The sequence below is a fragment of the Lycorma delicatula genome, chromosome 8 (genome assembly GCF_047948215.1).
Source record: "Lycorma delicatula isolate Av1 chromosome 8, ASM4794821v1, whole genome shotgun sequence".
NCBI lineage: Eukaryota > Metazoa > Arthropoda > Insecta > Hemiptera > Fulgoridae > Lycorma > Lycorma delicatula.
The window spans coordinates 111515076-111535645 of NC_134462.1; the positions used below are offsets into that span (position 1 = coordinate 111515076).

General features: G+C 30.9%; 1 protein-coding gene across 1 annotated transcript in view; it reads right to left on the bottom strand.

Moving 5' to 3' along the window:
* Positions 1 to 3260: 3260 nt before the first annotated feature.
* Positions 3261 to 20570, bottom strand: part of Rad23 (UV excision repair protein Rad23) — a 30732-nt gene continuing 13422 nt past the window's right edge. The window contains exons 4-6 of the mRNA XM_075373954.1: positions 16066 to 16319; positions 5264 to 5556; positions 3261 to 3908 (exon numbers count right to left, since the gene is read on the bottom strand). Coding sequence (XP_075230069.1) covers positions 3798 to 3908; positions 5264 to 5556; positions 16066 to 16319 — 658 coding nt within the window. The 3' untranslated portion in view covers positions 3261 to 3797. The remainder of the gene's footprint in view (positions 3909 to 5263; positions 5557 to 16065; positions 16320 to 20570) is intronic.

The following is a 20570-nucleotide window of genomic DNA, read 5'->3' on the forward strand; positions in this document are numbered from 1 at the left end:
AAAAAGGAGTCGGACAAGGATGTTCCCTATCTCCATTACTTTTTAATCTTTACATAGAACTAGCAGTTAATGATGTAAAAAAACAATTTATATCTGGACTAACAGTGCAAGGTAAAAAGATAAAGATGCTATGATTTGCTGATGATGAAGTACTTTTAGCCAAGAGTAAAAAAGATTTAGAAGAAACAGTGAATGACATGGATGAAGTCTTATACAAAAACTACCGCATGAAAATAAACAAGAACACAACGAAAGTAATGAAATTTAGTAGAAATAAAGTAGATGGACCAGTGAATATAAAAATAGGATGAGAAAGGATTATGGTTGTTATCTGGGAAGTAGAATTACTTAAGATGGACAAAGTAGGAGTGATATAAAATGCCTAAAAGCACAGGTGAAACAAGCTTTCAGTTAGAAATATAATTTGTTTACATCAAAAACTAACTTTAATTAATGTCAGGAAATTTTTTTTGAAAGTATATGTTTGGAGCGTAGCTTTATATGGAAGTGAAACCTGGATGATCAGAGTACCTGAGAAGAAACAGTTAGAAGCTTTTGAAATGAGGCGCTATAGGAGAATGTTAAAAATCAGATCGGTAGATAAAGTGACAAATGAAGGAGCGTTGCAACAAATATAAGAAAGAAGCATTTAGAAAAATATACCAAAAAGAAGAGACAGAGTTATAGGCCAGATCTTACGGCATCCTGTAATAGTCGCTTTGATATAAGAGGGACCAGTAGATGGAAAAAATTGTGTAGGCAGGCAACATTTGGTATATGCAAAACAAATTGTTAGGTATACGATGTATATTGAAATCAAACAACCGGCACTAGATAGGTAATCTTGGAGAGCTGCATCAAACCAATTAAATGACTGAAGAAAAAAAATTGTTTCAACAATCGACCAATATTAATTGCATAATAAATACACTTCTGGGAGTTCCATCATATGAGAAGGTATAATTTTTAGTTTGTCTGCAATTGGTTGGTGAATTGGCATAGAGGTAATATGTAATTCACAGATTTCTTTGTAATTTACTGACTGGTATGAACAATTCTGTTCCTGAAATACAAATGAGTGAGATAAAATACTTAGAAAGAGATGATATATAATCAGTGCACTAGCAATACAATAACCCACACAGTATTATGTGTATATATTCTTTTAAATTCCATCCAGTTCCATGCCAGATTGTAATTAGCTTGTTCAAGTCAGTTACAAGAACTGTTCAAAAAGTTCTTGAACTGGCAACAAAACAGATTTTCTACAACTTAAAAAAAGTTTTTTTACATTATTATTTTGTAATTCAATTCATTTAGACCAACTTTTTAATACCCTCAATATAATGTGATTTTTCCAGCTTTGAAAAATAAGTAACTGTCTCGGCTTTGATTTTATTATTTGAAGTAAATCTTTATCCAACGGGCCTTCATATCTTCAGGTTAGATAAGAGGAAGTAATTGTTGGGAACCAAATCTGGTGAATGTGGAAGCACTTTGAAGTGTAGGTCATGGAGTTTTACAGCAACAATCAAAGAGATGTGTGTGCAGGGTATTACTGTGGTGAAAGAGCACTTTTTTTTTGCCGGATGTGGACCTTTAGCCTGAACAGCATCGTTCCAATAATACAAGTGTAATACTCCCCACTGTCGTTCCTGCTTTTTTCCGTGTTGTCTGTGAGCACCACATCATAAAAATCCCAAAAAAACTGTAGCTACTACTTTTCCTAGAGATGGCAATTCCTCTATTTGGTCTCTAGTGGGTAATGGTGAATCCATGTTTTAAGTATTATTATAAAACATCAAAGAAACTCAGCAAAGTCATGTTTAAGGAAGTCTGTATGTCCATATTTAGTTGACTGTTAACAAATACAACACCCAACAAACAGGAAACATTTTCATACTGAAAACACGGTCAATAAAGATGTTTGCAATGTCAGCAAATTTGCACACATTCGGTCAGTGATCATTTAATACAGCATTCATTAAGGATTTTTGTGACAACCTGATGGTTATAGCAATTTTTTGTCATTCCAAGTGTTCATCATCTTGAATGGATGTATGAGCATGTTTACAATTAACAGTCCACTTTTTAACTGTTGAAAATTAAGAAAAAAATCCTTCATTTTCAAAAGTGGAAATACTTTTTTTATATCTATTGGGGTTAATTTTTTTTAAAACAAAATACTTTATAACAACTTGAACTTTAATTTTATCCATTTTTCAGAAAATTTCAAAACTTGTTTGCTTTACTTGATTTCCACAAATGAGCAACTAAACGCACATGTCTGAAACATCACAGCCATTTCGTCATACTTGTGATATCTCTGAATCTTTCCAAGCAACCCTCATAGTATGCTTCTTCAGTCATAGAACTACTGAAAAAAAGTCAATACATCTAAGCTGGTGCTATTAATTACATATTTTCACTTCTACAATCCAAAGAACTTGCAAAATAAAAGTAAGATTAAATTCTCTTTCATACTAAGTCACGAAACCAACCCACCGGGTTGGTCTAGTTGTGAACATATCATTGCAAATCAGCTGATTTCAAAATTGAGAGTTCTAAGGTTCAAATCCTATAAAGGCAGTTACTTTTATACAGATTTGAATACTATATCGTGGATAACAGTATTCTTTGTTAGTTAGGTTTCAATTAATCACACATCTCAGGAATGGTCGACCTGAGACTGTACAAGACTACACTTCATTTACATTCACACATATCATCCTCAGAGGTAATACCTCTGAAGTAATACCAGAAAAAGAAAGAACGAGTACAAATTTTTATAGCAAGCATTCCAATAATTTTACAACATAATATATGAATATAGAAACTATGAAAAACCAATGTTTCACCATGCAAAAGGACCCCAAAGACAGTACACTCATTGTGGAGTTTCGTGGGCAATTGACATCTACTATGTATGTGACTAGAATTCATATGGTAGGCAAAAAAGCAAATATATCTAGTAAGAAAAATAAATTTATATATCTAGAAATCAACAGAATTTATTCCAAAAAGCTAAATCAGTTCAGTATAATTTACTCACGAATTGGTGTAAGAAACCTGCAAATGTTTTAAATGTATTGATTAATAAGAAACCAAATATTTTTCATAACAGAATAAATGCAATAAATTTTTAATAAAGCAAGAGCTTCATTTTTTAATAAGAATAGGAATAGGCTATATCAATAGCTGTGAACATCCACCCTTGCTCACAAGCCAACATAAATTAAGGCAATTAATTAGAAAAAAAGTATATAAGGAATAATTTAATTTAGTACTATAATAAAATTTAAATTTATCAATTATTACATAATAATGATAATGATGACAATTATTATAATTATATAATTTACAGAAATCATGTTGTTATAATAATAATAGTAATAATTATTATAATAGCAATAATAATAACAACATCATACTATCGCTCATATCATTTTATAATAATTATCATTAATTATAATAATATTAATAATAATAAATAATATACAGTTTATAATTATTTAAATTATATAAAGGTAGGTCGTCTTCGGATTGAATTGGCTATAATCATATAAATGATTTTTTTTATACATATACAATATAACATTCACTTTTTTTTTTCATTTACCGGAGTTTGAGAATTAACAAATGTAATTGAGAGCGTGTTGACACTGCATCATCTCCAATTAATTAAATAAAATTAATTCAAATCAAAACAAATCAAATGAAGAAAACTAAATTAAGTTAAGGCAGCTTCAACAACAACAACGGCAGACTTCTTTGTATTGACAGATCTTCTTCCATCTTCAGTCCTCCATCGTTTGCGAAAGGAGGAAATTGGCCGCTAGATTTTCATTTTTTTCACAAGCAAAATACGCTTGCACAACAAGGTGTTCTGGGAATCCCAACTGTTTCAACTGTAAAAAAAAAATTAATCATAAAAATATGTAATCAGATTAATAATAATGGGAGGAGGTTACTGCTGGAACATCAATATGCTGCTGTATTGTACAGTTTCTTGTTATTTCTTTATAAGTAAGGTTTAATAATTTTAGATTTGAAAACAAGAATTAAAGAATAGCAAATTTGTTAGCTATCAGTATTTATTATACTATAGCAACAGTATTAACTACAAGGCAATAGAAAAGTTTCTGATCCATTAACATCACAGATGTAGTAATTTAAAAAAAAAATTATCTTTAACTGTAGACTAGCATCAACTGACATAAACTTTACAAGTTTATTATGCCACAGTTAAGAAGGCTGAATAGATAATTGTTTTATATGAATTCTTTTGTTAGAATGTTATTTCATTTTAATATAGACAATTGATTTCTTGATCAGATGAATGTTTTTCATTATTATTTTAAAACTATTTAGGAGTTAAATTAAAATCGTCACTCAAAATAAATCATCTCATAAACCATCACAACTGCCTGGAATTTCAGAAGCAGAATTGTTTTTTTGCCATCAAAAATTGAATTACTTCGCATTTGGGGATCTCAAAGAATCATTATAAAAGGTTGAACATAAACAACAAAATAACTACACTGTTGCTAACAGCTGAGTATTGATTAAAATAATTGAGCTACTCAAAGGCCATCTGTTTGTATGACATATTTAAGTACCAAATACTAAATGGACCTAACTTTAAAAACAAGGCTCGTATTACTAAAATATTTTAAATATTTATAAAAAAAACTTCACCCAGGTAAAGAAAAAAATACATTTTTAATGTTTCTATTGGCCTCTTTTACAACAGACAATCTTTTTATTTTATAAGATTCTAAATTTATTTATGAAAAAATAAAATAAAAAAATAATTACAATTATCTTATACGGCAACATCACTTTAAAAGACAAGTAGAGAAAATTGGTTATGCTACATAAAATTTATAGTTTCTATAAAAAAATACGATAAAGAAAATTTAATACTCTGTAACAAAAATTATTAATTTTTATAATAATATTTCTCAAAGTTAAGAATATTTTTTAAATCAAGCAAAATAGACCACACTAATAAATAACGCTTGTTAAACACAACTTTGTCTCAATCATCAATATGTTCATTTTAAATAGTTCCAAAATTAAATAACACCACAGGCAGGATAGAGTGTTAATGGTTAGAATGCTGTCTTCTAGATCAGCTGTTCTTGGGTCTGATCCCAAGCAAGGAAATTAATTGCTTTCTACAATTTCAAACACTTTTTGGCTGATAATCACATCAAATAATGAGACCATTCAAATAATCACTTACAAAAGAGAAACTTACCCTTTCTATGGCTTCTTTGTCTTGAGGTGTAACTGGAACTGTGGTAGGTGTAGCTCCAGCTGGCAACGTTGAGGTATTTGATGGCGTACCACCACCTTGGGAGCCAGCTGCTGGTTCATTCAACATCCTTACAAACGCTTCCTGATTCTGTGAAATGAGCTGAAGCAACGCAGGGTTAGTCTGTCTGATTTGCTGTAGTACAGCATCTAATAGTTCAGGGTTTTGTTGGACTACTGAACGCATTTGTTGAAATTGTGGCTGCGACCTTAAAAATCCCAATGGCTCTTCACCCTCTGATAACAGAAAATGAAAAAAATGTTTCATTAGATTTACTAAAATAATGGTGAGGCACTAACAATAGGAAATTACTAATTTTACAGATTAGTAAACTTATACAACATAGTTTGAGCTACTCTTCTGAGGATCTTTTCTTAAAAAAACTTCAAAATTTCTTTTTAATACTTTTTTTTGTAATGTGTGATACAACTGTATGGGATGCTTTCCTGTATGATGTAGGGATTTGTGATAGTGGGTGTTTTATTTACAATTGAACATTATAGTTTTTAATAGATTTCCAAAGAATTTGGAAATCACTACCATGCCCAGTCTTGCATATGTATGTATGTATATAAGTACAAGATTTTTGTCTGCTCTACCAGATACAAATCTTAACAGATTTTGACAAAACTTGGCGGGATCACGTAACCCTGTTGGGAATTGAGCTTTACTGATTTTCAAGCGAATTGGTTCTGAGGAACCAGAGAAATTAAATTAAAAAAGACAAATAGGTATTTAAATACATTTTCAACTTTTCTTTCCCATTCTACTGAGTGAAATTATTTTCACATTTCCTTTTACAGTTTTAAAAAAAATTATTTTAAGAGCTAAAACTGGTTAGATACTTATCAACTGTTCTATACAAAGCTTATGTAGATGCTTACAAAATATTTTTGTTTATACTGTCATACGCAATATTTAAAAACATGATAATACATGTAAATTATAAGATTATTATATGCCAGTAAAAATATTTTTTTCAAATTTAAAAAAAACATAAATTTTGAAAGAAAGTCAGAAATATTTTTTCTCTTTGCAACTTTTAACTGATTTTGATGAACTTGGTAGGGTGATATAAACCTAGTAGAAATAGAATCCTACTGATTTTCAAGTGAACTAGTTCACAGGAACTGTAGTTAAGAGGAAAAACTGTAGTTTTGGGTATAATTTTAATGTAAACTAAAACCAAAAATCTATCTTTCTGACACACTTAATGCAACAGAATTTTTTATATTAATGAAATGTGACCTAAAGGATGGTTGAAAGAATAGAAAAATTGATCAATCATATCCTGGAGTGCTCACATAAAAATGCAATAAATAGTGATGTAAGTGGAAAGCTTAGTTTGTCAGGTGATCCTTCTTTTTTTTTGCATTCTGATATTTTTCTGCATTTGTGTCCCAAAACAGGTTTTAAGCCTTTAAATTTTTTCAATGTTTGATCTTGTTTAATTGTTTACTAAAAATTACTTGTAATGGCACTTATTGATCAATTAACAAAATTTATTTGTGAAACTTTATTAAATTTAGCTAAAGTAAGTTAGTTACCCTTAATTAGAATACTGCAGCATCACAATAATTTCATATGTTATCATCCTGGCTCTACTTTGAATTTCCTCTTATTTTATCATTTTACTCTAACAGAAACAGATTGGGAATAAAAATATTATAGTAGGTATATAATAACATTATTTGAAACTAACAACAAGAATGAATATATTATGTCAGGATATAAATGATTTTCTTTACAAATATCTGCTGCCAACAAAATTAAAAAAAAAAGAAGTTTATTGACCTCAAAAATGAAAATAAACAGTTATTTGAATATACTGACATATAGAATGTTAAAATTAAATCACTTGAGGGAAGTTGTAATAAAAATGGTTATCAATTAAATGTACTTCAACAGAAAAGCAGAGAATTTGATATTGAAATTTCCAATTCTATACAGTTTCCAAGTGGAAATTGAACTTTATATTAAAATTTCTGGTAGCTTGGTTTCTGTCAGTTATACTCTTGTAAAACAATACTCATAGATTTTGTACTTAAACAGTTTCTGCATTTAGCAAAAATGCCACTTTGACAATAATTGTAATTTGGATTGTTTCACTGAATCTTTTTTAGAAATAAAATAACAATTTTCTTCCATTTAAAATAAATGTTTAGTTATATCTAAGTATAAAATATATGTAAGTGAGCATCTTTGTCCTTATTTAAAATTATTTTTATGGGTGTAAAAACATTACTAAAATTTGTGATTATAAATTTGTTTGGTTTAAGGTCTATGAAATGCTTTTTAAAAGAAAGCGAAATACACCATGAAAATATTTAATGAGGAATCATTAAAAAAAAAAATTTCAACTAACATTTTTATCTATTATTAAGCTTCTTTTTGTTTAATAGCTAGTCTAACAATGTTTATTGATAATTTAATTACTTAATAAGTAATTAAATAATTACTCTGTCAGTTAATAAGTATCCATTCAGTGATATAGTTTTTAAAAAAAATTCTCACAATAAAAATTACAATAATTTAAAAGTATAATTTAAAAATATTATTTTTTTAGTTTTAATGGATCATATGGAATGTTCATTCTTTGCCAATGTAATTAAAAATTAATTATAATGAATTTATCAATTCAGGTAAACATAATAAAGCTGGCGGGACAGTTTACACCAATCTTGTCAATTTGAAATGTATAAAAAAATGTTAGTTCTATCAAACATTAAACTGATGAAGGTCAGGAGACTTTTTTTTCATTGCTTGTGCACAAACATGAGGGGGCTAGCCAGAGGGATGGTAGAGATGTGCGAAGGGGATGGATGCTCCAGCCGTCTCAGTATTCACACTTCTTTGGTCAATAGCATGTCAAGAGCAAGAAGTTACAAGAACAAAGTGTGGCAAATGACAACCTTTGATTGATTCCATGACCTCACTGAAGTTGATCAGTGCCTATGTTGATGAAATTGATTTGGAATTTTTATCATGGAAACAAAATACCTTAGGTTCTGTGCAAAGTCTGTGGATTCCAAAACTTATGATGCAAAATCAGAAACAGGCCTGACAGGAAATTTGCCACAACCTCCAAAATCAACTTTGATGAAGAAAATATTGTTTTTTTGCATCGAACAGTTATATGAGATGTGTATTGTCCATCACGACACTCCTGAGTCAAAATCAGCAAATATGAAACGAAGTATGAAAACCCCTTTAGAGATGCATATGAGTCATGGGTAGATTTTGGAGGGCTTTGCCCAGACTGCCCATGACTCAGCTGGTGGAGGTTCTACAAGATCTATTTCCAAAGAATGGAAATTGGAGGCGACACGAGATGATCATGGAGAAACCCCTTGTTTTATAGTGCAGGAGCTGGAATATGCAGTGTGTAAACTCAGGCCACACAAATGCCTGGACCTGATAGAGTCACAGCTTAGATCATGCAAGTTTTAGCAGATGTGTCCCCTCTATCATTGTTGGAACCGTTCAATCAGGGCATATATTGTGAGAAGATTCCTAGGACTTGGACATCATCCCAGAAGACGTAATGAGAGTATGCTCTCTTCTAGGGAAGGCTGGAACCGGCGTTCCGGGTGGTTTCGAGAAATCCTTTCTCAAAAGATGATAGAGAAAGAGAATCAATAGGGTAGTGTTCTGCTGGAGAGCGATGGTGGAAGGCCAGCCCTCAGGGGTGGATAGCAGGGGTCCCACTGGATCGCCGCTGCTGGGTGCCCCCCGGGGGATGCTGGAAAGCTTTGGTTTGAAGGAAACACAGGTGAGCCTGAGATGGTAATACGTGATCTAATGGATGATGTGAGCAAGCACTTCTGACTTGCTCATGTTGGGAGGCTATGAAGCCAGTTTGAGAGGACATCACCTTGGAAGACATGATGAGATGTTTGCTCTCTTTAAGGATAGCTGGGATCGGTGTTATGGGTGGTTTTGATAAGTCATGTCATAGAAAATTAACGAGGAAGATAACCAATAGGGTAGGTGGAAGGCCAGCCCTCATGGGTGGGTAGCAGGGGTCCAACTGGATTGTCTCTGCTGGGTGCCCTAGGGGAAACCTGAAGCTGTGGCTCAGGGGTTGTACTCATTAACACGAGTAATGGCAGCGAATACCTGACTAGGTGGTTTCTGTCCTCATGTTGTGGATGGGGGAGGTTTTTTAGTAGGTTTCACCACCTTCTGTGGGAAATCCCACACACCCAGCAGTACGGGCTGCTGGGCGTCTGGATGCAGATTTTCCCTTCTCCTACACACAAAAACGTATGAAACGATGTAGAAGTGGGAGAGTCTACCCCTGTAAAGGCATGCTGGAAAAATGGATTGTATGTCAATTTTCTTCACAAACGTCGCACTGTGAATGCTCATTACTAAACTGTCAAATCCTGGCCAAATTGAAAGCTGCTTACAGGAACAAAAGGTGTCATCAGCCAATCAAATATGTGATTCTCCTTCACAATGACATATCACACATAGCCATTAGGACTAGAAATATACTGAACAAAATTTACTGGAGAACTTTAAAAAAACATTCATTGTACAGTCTACATTTACCTCCCAGAGATTTCTTTTTTCTTGGTCACTAATTTCCAGTGACAATGAAAAAGACAAATTAAAAAGCACAATTGGCTTGTAACAAATCCTCAAATTATTTATGAAGGGATCCACAAGTTCCCATATAAATTGAGCACAACTTCAGGGAGGCATGTGAAAACCAATAAATATGTTTTATACTTTTATTCTGCTTTAATAAATGTTTAAAAAAAAGGTTTATATTTGACTGATCCTCGCAGCATTGAGGAAATTACAGGTCCTTAATTCATAAAAAAGGCATTTAAAAAATCTATGTACCCAAAAAATGTTTTATATCATATTTTTAGTGTGGATGTAAATATAAACCTTTGGTTGAATCAGTTTATAAAGATGACTACCTCAATCAATTCTTTTGGGTTTATGTTTCTAAATAAAAACTCTAATTAGATTAGCAGGCATAATTGACATCTTACAATTTTTTTCATCTGTAGTCATATTTTTGTCAAAAGTTTATTCATTGATAATTGATCCACTAATTGATTGTTTAGTATGGGATTCTAGAGAACGATGATAAGAACAATACTTTCTTTAATTATTTAATGGTTTGTGAAAATAAATGAAAATTAATGAATCAAAAGCAAAATTTATTGCTTTGCTGATGATACTGTAGTTTTGTTTGAATTTGCTGAGACTATAATTAATGCAAGTGAAGTAATTACCATTATTAAGTATTGGAGGGAGAATAAGCACTTAGCTCTTAATAAAACTTTAACAGTAACACAAATTGTAAAATTAAAAAAAAAATGTAACTGCACAAAGTTTAATTGGCACTAGGAAGAATAAATGCCACAAAAATTTTACAATAATTCCCTATTCTAATAATTATAATTATTTAGATTTAAGTTTGAATAAAAGATTGAAATTTAATTTGCATATTAATAAACTAACAAATCAATTTGAAGACTTTAATAATAAAGTTAATACATAAGAAGATTTTTAAACAGAAATATTTGTCAATTCATTTGGAATTAATACAATCCATGACTGATCGTAGAATAACATTTAGGCTAGTACTTTATTATTGGAATATAAACTTTTATAGATAAGTTTCAATATATTTAACAATTATTTGTCATAAACCTAGAAAGTTTTCAGACAGTTATACCATTTAACCCACCGGGTTGGTCTAGTGGTTAACGCGTCTTCCCAAATCAGCTGATTTGGAAGTCGAGAGTTACAGCGTTCAAGTCCTAGTAAAGCCAGTTATTTTTACACGGATTTGAATACTAGATCGTGGATACCGGTGTTCTTTGGTGGTTGGGTTTCAATTAACCACACATCTCAGGAATGGTCGAACTGATAATGTACAAGACTACACTTCATTTACACTCATACATATCATCCTCATTCATCCTCTGAAGAATTATCTAAACGGTAGTTACCGGAGGCTTAACAGGAAAAAGAAAGAAAAAGATAGTTATACCATGATTTTGGTTTACCACAGATTGACTCCAAACAGATATTTTTTTTATACAAAAATATCTCCTGTTATTTATTTGCTTATAAAAATACAGAACTTTTTAACTTTCTTCAATCTCACCAATATTATAATTCAATAATGATCAGTTAACTGTAATGTGTAAACCAAAAATTTAGAGCATCATTCTTAGGAATGCATTGTTGTTGATGGGTGTAAAACACTTATTAGATATAATATTATTTTGAGAAAATATACCACAATAAATAATTTAAAATTATTTGATAAACATATAACAGATTTTTTTTAGGTCTTGCCTTTCCCTGCACAGAAGACTGATTCAATTGATTCATTCAAAAACATTTATCCCCCAAAAAAATTCATAGCAAAAACATATTTATTGCTTTTCAATGTAGTCTCCATGAAGTTCTGCTCATTTTTCCATGGGGGAAGCTTGCAATCACTTCATACAAAACTCGAAGATTTGTAACAACCAGTTGTAGATGAACTCCTTATTTTATTGTCACTCTGGAATCAACGGCCAAAAAAAAATAAATCTTTGGGGGATAAATCTGGACTGTACAATAATGTTTTAATTGAAAGAACAGAAGCCATTTTATCTAAGTTTAACTTTATAATATATATATTTTTATTATAATACCAATTCCCAGATACCACCAAAAGAAATTTGGTTTCTACTGGCTGCATTCTACTGAATGAACTGTTAAAGCTAATTACAAAAATTATGTGTGAAACAGACACAAAATTGTCTGACTGCAGAATTTTTGTACTTCATTTTAACAATTTCAAGAATATCTCAGGCATTTATTGGCCAATTTAAACAAATAAGATCTTTTTTTAATTAAAATTTATTTTTAAGATAAAAACCTTTACTGAAAAAACAAAAAACTCTTCACAATGAACACAGGGGAAATAAAATGAGATGGAGCATTTGTTCACATGAATTTTTTTGTATTTATTTTGGGTGTGAATCAGTCTCTTTGGCCAGCACTTCCAGGACACCTTTATAAATACTATATAACTATCCTTAACAAAAATAATACATATTATTTGTAACAGGGTACACGTGTGTATTATATAAAGAACAGTAATATTTATTTTGTTTTTTTGTAAAATTTCAAACAAAAAACACATAGTTACCAGGTAAATAGTTGTATTATTTAGCTAAAAGGAAGGAGGACTAGCCGTTGTGAGTACATCTAATAATGTGATGAAGAAATCTGGATTATTACTTCACAATACTTTGTAATAATTTAGCAGTTTGCTTATAACACTTGCAACTCTGAAATAAATATTGACATATCTATCTATGAAAAAGATTAAGTAATGACAAAGGTTATTTGTTCGAGTAATAAACATATCCATAATATTACTTTTAAGACATTGTTAACAAACAGTATATTGTTATGATAAAACAGAGAAACCTGACATATACGGTTTGTTATCTATATAAATAAAAGACAATCTTCATTTTGCCTAATAACTGAAAAACTACTTAACCAATTTCACTGAAAATTTCACCATCTTTATTAATTGTCCCAGGTCACAAGTTATTAGTTCCATATACTTGTTAGCCTGGAGATGTTTGTTACATAAAAAATGACTATATACTCAAATTCAGCTATAACAAAGCATTACCAGATCCACTAGTTACAAATAAAAAACAAACACGATTTCTTAAAAATGGTTTTTTTATTAGCATAACTTACACAAAAAAATTAATTTAAGAGATTATGCATTTTTTCAAATATTTAATACTTCAAAATTACCTAAAAACAAGGGACTTAACTGAACCTGTCTCTAATTTAGAATTTTATTATGAATGGGTTTCATAAGAAATAATTCCCAGAGCATTAGTAATAAAATGTGAATATATGAAGCATGAAAGGCATCAACTCAGTTCTACATAAAATCATGTTCAGTAAACGAACAGTTTATAAAGTTTTTATATATAATTCAGTAGAACCAAGTCTGCACTTTATTCCCCATTAAATTATATAGTGCAAAAAAAATCAGTTTACTGGTGATAAAAGTATTAAGATGTTCTGTAGTGGAATAATTTCTTAAAATCTAGGTTTAGGCTCTTGACTCTTCTAGAAACTCAATGGTTTGAGTAAAACTTATTGTTATAGTATCTAATATATGGTTGTAGGTAGGTTCTAATAAATTTGTTTGATGTTTTAATAGTATTCCATAATAACAATTTAATGACTAATCAAATTAACCCATAATTTTTTGAGTGTCAGCAAATTAACCCTTCAACTATCACTGCTTATCACTGTCATTTATATTTAATTATGTTAAATTGCTTTGGTTTATTATTTTTTTACATTTTCTTTTATGTAAATATTTTCACTATAGCTGGAATAGTTCTTTTGAATAAAATTTGTGATTTAAATGAATAAAATGACTATATTTTTTCTTCATTACATTAAAATGAATCAGACCGTGACTAACAAATTTATGATAGTAAACAGGACCAATTTATATTATTAATATGTAATGATACTGACCTTTTTTTTTTTTTTTTAAATTTTAGCGATATTATTTGATTGTGTTAATTATCACATATTTTTTAGCCCAAAAATTAATTTTATTATAAAACTGTTTAAAAAAATGATAGTATATTTAAAATTAATCTTTTTTCTTCACAATAATAAATAATATATAAGGAGGGTTCAAAAAAAATATACTAATCTATTGTCTATACAAATTTCAACAGATAATAACATCTTCAATTTTCCAGAAATTTCTTTTATTTAAAAAAAAAAGTTTAGAAATGTCCAATCTCAATTTTGACTTTTACATTTTTTATGGACTTCAAAATTATGTAATCATTATTAAATTATCTGCCACTTAGTCATTCTCTATGATGAAATGGTAGCATCTCTGACATTAAACTAGAAGCTTCAGGGTTAAAACCCTGGTTAGGTTTGGCATTTTCTTATGTAAAAAAATTCACATATCGTTAAGAAGTGATTGAGTATAAACCAATTGTTGTGTAGAGAATAAATAATTAAAATAGAAACATGTATTTTAGGAGAAGGTGGTTGTTAGGAAGCCCAGACTGATATGTGAAGGTACTTAAGTTCATTGTATGTATTTATAGATCATTCTCCTACCCATCTAGAAATGGGTACCATAATATACCCATCTAGAGATGGGTAGGAGACTTTGGGTTGGTCCAAAAGCATTAACCCACCCTTCCTACCAAATCACTCCTAGGATCTGCACCTACTATCATACTGGCTCTGCAAACCTCACTATCTTCAGCCTAAACCTACACTCACAGAACCAAAAATAAATAAGAGATCAAGCACAAGAAAGAGTAGATGGTAAGAAACGATGATCTGAGATAGTCATGGCATTTTTATCTAGACTGAAACATCCTGACCCTTGTAGAGAAAGATGCCTTGTGATGATCCTGGTCATCACACCACCCCTACCCACTCCATTCATAGCCCTAATGGGTTTTAACAGAGGCCATCTTTTAGATCCTTTAAATCTGATTACATATTACAGTCTGTCTGGATGCCACTGACGCAAATGTCTCAGCAGACATTCCCATCAGTGAGTTCACTCAACTTTAATTTCACATTTGTATTAGGCTTCTTCCAATTTCTCTCATCTGCTCTTAATTTGTAGCCCTCTCAACTAGCTGTTGAGTTTGCTTGAAACATCTAGATTCTATTTTCATACCTCTTAAACAAGTGTTGATCGCAGTGACAATTTCATCTTACAGATACCCAAATCCACCTCTTAATTTGTCAAAGAGATTAATTAAGAGATTCAATTATGAAATTCTAACAAGAAGCAAACACTAACTCTCTGATCTGCTCTGGGTGTGAGGTCAACGTCTTCATCCTCCCACATCGCAGCTCCATCACAAAGATTTTAACACAATCTACCTCTACCCTGAATACAATAGCTCAACTAACTGAGATTTGATGGCATAACGCCTATCTTGGCACAGTAAGCACCCAAGTGGGCTCCTAGCCACCCGGGTTGCTACTCTATTAGAGAATCAAACCCCTTAAGCCACCCTCTGCAGGGCCATAAACCTAAGGAAGCCAACTATTACATTCAATCAATTTGGGGTTTCCAACTGATTTGAAGATCAAAATCAGAATTAATTCTTGCAAATTAGAAACAGCAGCACAGTAGTGATTTGCTCTGATAACATTTAAAATAGGTAAAAAAAATAATACAATAAAGACTGCTTCACTTGTAGACATAGAACAGTTAATCTGTAAAATATTAATATGGTTTTTATTTGGAGGTGGTCAAGATTGTTTCTTGACCTTCCCCCAGAATAGTGTGAGCACACTATTCTGAAATGAGGAACTATCCAGTGCAGCTAGTAAATCATTATATGTGAATTAAACAGATATTACTTGTTTACAAGTAATTTAATATGAATTAATAGGTAGGAGTCAACAGGAAATTTATATAACTTTCAATCTTAAAATTTAAACTACTTTCCAATGGAAAGTAACTTCATTTTAGAATAACAGTATGTTTTATATTTCACTCCAATTTTTTTTCAAATTTTTTTATAGTAACATTAAAAGATACAACAATATCTAACAATTCCTCCTGGACACTAACTCACCCGAGATAAAATGAGCACTCGATGGGCACAATTAATATGATCATCAAAAGATACTGCAATGTACAAACTGATTATCAAAATAATCACCAAACTTCTCACCTGATTGTGCGGTGGGTCCTGTGGCTGGCGGAGTTGTGGACTCGTTATCAGTATTTGGAGGTATACCATTTATAAGATATTCAACGGCTCTATCAGGATTATTATAACTGGCTCTTAAAGCAGCTTCCACTTGATCCCTTTCATACCCCATATCCATTATATTATTAACCATAGCTGTATATTCATCACCCATTAACAACGCTGATTCTGCTTCTGTTAAGTTAGAAGTTGCTCCACCTGCACCTGCTCCTATGCTAAAACACAAAAACAAATCTCTATTTACTTTTCATTTAATACAATAAATATGCAACTTGATACATTATCTTACTTAAAAACCTTAAGTACAGGTTATAAATCTTAACCATTATGAGTAAACAACATTTTGATTAAAAAACATTTTTCATAGATCTTGAGAGCAGGTAAGTATATAAGGTATGAAATAAAATTCTAAAAATATTATGGAAATTCAGTTTAAAATATAAACAAAGAAGAAGAATTATAGATTCTGAAATGATAAAAATGCAAAACCTACAGGAAGAGCTGCACAGAAAAAGCTGACCGTCATTTTGAGAGATCTGGGGAAGATTGATGCATGAAGATAAGTTACGGTAAGATTGTATGAGTAAATCAAACCTTATCCATTCATTACTTAACATTTTACCCCTCCTTAGAGATAACTGAAAACAGTGGATGGCTCAACCAAAGGAAATTTTGGATAGATGTTAATGATGATCAGTTACTATATAAGAAAATTAGACAGCTATGATAAAACTAGAAGAAGAAAGGCATGCTTAAACAAATGAAAGCTCTTGAATGAATTAGGAAGTTGATTTTTAATGGTCTGACTTATCTTCAAATCCAAAAGAACAAAATCACATACAAATAAAATAACAGAGGGAGGTATACAATAGTCCTCCAGCACTGGAAGTAGGCAATGGAGAAATGATTGGTCTTTGCTATGCCCATGTTTAAATTCTAAATTCAGGGTAAAAAAGACTTCACTCAGATTTATGTAGAGGTCATATTTAATTTATTTTAAAGTTCATACATATTCTTTTTCAAAATAAAATAGCTTCAGTAAAATCATGTATAAAATTACGAACAGATCTAATAATCAAGAAAACTTGAAATTGTTAGAACTACTCTACTCAGTTTAAATAAAGCCTGCTTATTAACAGTACATCAATTAAATACCCACTGTTAAAAGACTGTTTACTAAAGTTTAACTTAGATACGAGATTTGGCAATCAATGAGCCAAGGGACATCACCAAGGATTATCTGAAGAAAACATTGATTGGAAACGATAAGTTAACTAACACGTTAATTGCCTAATTGAGTGACTGAGTAAAAAATACTTCAACCATTCAAACATTTAAAATGACAATAATGAATTCATATTACTGTCCACAACAAGATATGAATTAATTATTCCAGAGGATGCTATAGCACATTATACAACAATTTTAATGCAATGTAGTGATTTTTTTACTGAATTTTTTTAGAGTTGTTCGTTTGTTCATTACTCGATACCAGAAGTTTAGTTCAGTCACACATCCATAAAAGAGGAAATGCCATCAATTTGTTATAAGCATATTGTGAGTAATTTCTTCATTAACTTTAATAAGATTAAAAAAACTGACAGCAAAAAGTCAATTAATTCTATCAGCTTTATTTAATGATTCCATTATTTGAATTTTATAATATGCATGCATTAATCCTTACAAGTAATTTTCTTATACTGGTATTTGACAGCCAGGTGAAATTGAACGATAATGGGCAGACCAAGGATTACCTCATTACAGCTCTTACAGTGGGAAGTAAACAAAGCCTAACAAGCTTTCTTAAGCATTGCTTACAAGATAAGCGACACTTACAAGTTTCTTCAAAATTCTGTACCCAGACTTCACAATGGCGCAGGCAAACAGCACTGGATCAATCCAATGGATTCTGAAAAGATATCTAAACTGTTGTGCAGTTGTATAATCATCACTACTTTTGTAAAATGTTTTAACTGCAAACACCTTCTGTTCACCCGCCTGGTCATGCTCCATTATAAATAAATGCTATAAAAAGAATCTATTGCAAAAAAGAAAAAGGCATTTGGTATGACACAGATTGAATGGATCACTGCAGAAGAATCAAAGTGACTTTGTCACTTTGAAAACACTAGAATATGTTTTTTCTTCTACACAGGAAAAAGAATTCCTGGTGAAAAATATTGTAACAAGACCGGTATAGCAAGCCTGAGTAACAGATTCCTACCAATTATTATAAAAGTATAATGGTAGGAATCCAGAAAGGGACAAAAAGGAGAACCTTTTTTTGTTAAGAATAGGTTTGTTTTAGAATTTTCCTTTATTATGCTGCCCACTGATACACAATGAACACCTGTTGTACAATTTGGAATTTATGGGAAAGAAAAGCCTTGGTAGATTGTTCTCATGCTACGAGTAGGGTCTCATCCACCAGGTAAAGAGGCTAGCACTATAAATAGCCCAGTAAGAGCAGCTAAAAGAGTTCTATTAGTACCAGTCTGCGAGGTATTATGACATCAATCCCACAAGGGCAGTTCTGCAAGGAGAGGTTGTGAGTGGTATAGAGTCATGTGGGTTTGGTGGAGTTCTGCAAACCAGTCCAACAAGATGTTACGACAGTCCAGCATGGAGAATCACAAGTGTGAGTCTGCAAGACGAGAGTGCGAAATGGCAGTCAAGCGAGGATAGTTTTGAATCCAGTTCAATATGAGTAAGATGAAATCACGAGTAATTCCAGTAAACAAGAAATACTATCGGCGAGTTACTGTAAAACTATACATGTATAAATGAAAGAAATAATGCAATAAACTTCATTCATAAACTGTTAAGAGTAGATAGCAAAGACATTTGCAAGTGAACACTATACGATTGTTTGTTAATACAAGACTAGTGGTTAAAAAGGGTTAAGACTAGCAGTTTCTTTTGTTAATGGGTTTAGTCTTCTATTTATCTACCTGGAATAAATTCCAAACGATTATTTATTATTAACTAAATGACATTTATCACTATTTGATGTGTAATATTTTGATTGTTATTCTTTGTTGATTATGTTCTGTTTTCATGTTATGCTTACTGTTTTGATTATGTTATGTTTTACGTTATGTATTAATTGTTTAATTTGCTGTTATTGGTATGTAATATTATTATTATTGTTTACTACTATTATCCTGATTATTATTTTGGTTGTAATTACTATATTAATATTTGTTTTCATTAATTGCTTTATTACTGTCACTTATTATTATTATTATCATTATTGCATTTATTCACTATTGTTATTATTATTAAATTGTCTGGTTGTAATTATGAACACATTAAATCAATAAATTGTAATTATATAAACATTCTAAATTGTCAATCTCTCAATATCCTGATCGACCGGCGAAACATGCAACAGTATCATCTAAAGAATATATTTATTTAATCTTAACAGGCTGATTGCCTGTAATATGCACAATTACAATTTTTCTATTTTTAATGATAAAAGTAGAGAAATTCATTTTGTAATGATAAATGAATGCCATGTCTAACCAGGATTAAAGCCAAGAACTTTCTGGAGGATAGTATCACAGCCATCAAAGCTGTCCTCCACTAGTAGCCAAAATCTTACAATAATAGATGTTCACAGTTATGTAAACAACCCCCTACAAAAATGTTATGTTTATACTAGTTGAGGCCAATTTATTCTTGAACACACAAATGTCTCATCAATTTCACTTCACATCAACTTCAAGAAGCCACATTTTACACTTATCATTATACAACAAAGTATATGGAATGTCAAAAGAATAACATAATATTTAGGAATTCAGATAAAGATTCAGGATCTGTTTAGGAGTTGGCCTATTCTAGTAGCAGTAATCAGAGGAAAATGTAGTTGCATTTGTAACTAGGCTTTTTAAATTAGGGTCTAAACATACGAAAAAACTTCCAAAAATTCCTATTTATTTTAAATTGTCATCCAGTCTATTTTATTATAAGTTCAAAATCAAATTACCTCCTTTTTTTACTACAAAAAAATACTTTTATTTATCATTTTATTATCTGTAAATAGATAAATAAATGAGAATGAATTTAAAGAATTATAAAAGCATATGAAAAACAATTTTTAAATAGATGAAAGAATTGTTTTTTATGTTTATATATGCTTTAATTTTCATAAGATTTAATTTATAAACACAAATACAATAAAAAAATATATTGGTTAAAAAATGAGGTTGATAGCAATTCTATTTTGTAGCTCATTTACCACGCTAAGGGATTTCAATTATGCCAATTGTATTTGCTGTTTTCATATGCAATACTTGTTTCACAAACCTTAAGCGACCCTCACAAACAAATTACTGAACTCATTTATACTACCTAAAACATAAAAATCCTCCCACACCTGAACTCTTTTCATCTTGAAATTCTATCATTGCAGGAAATACATCAAAGTAGCATTGAAGGTTAAGTAGTTACCTTCCCAT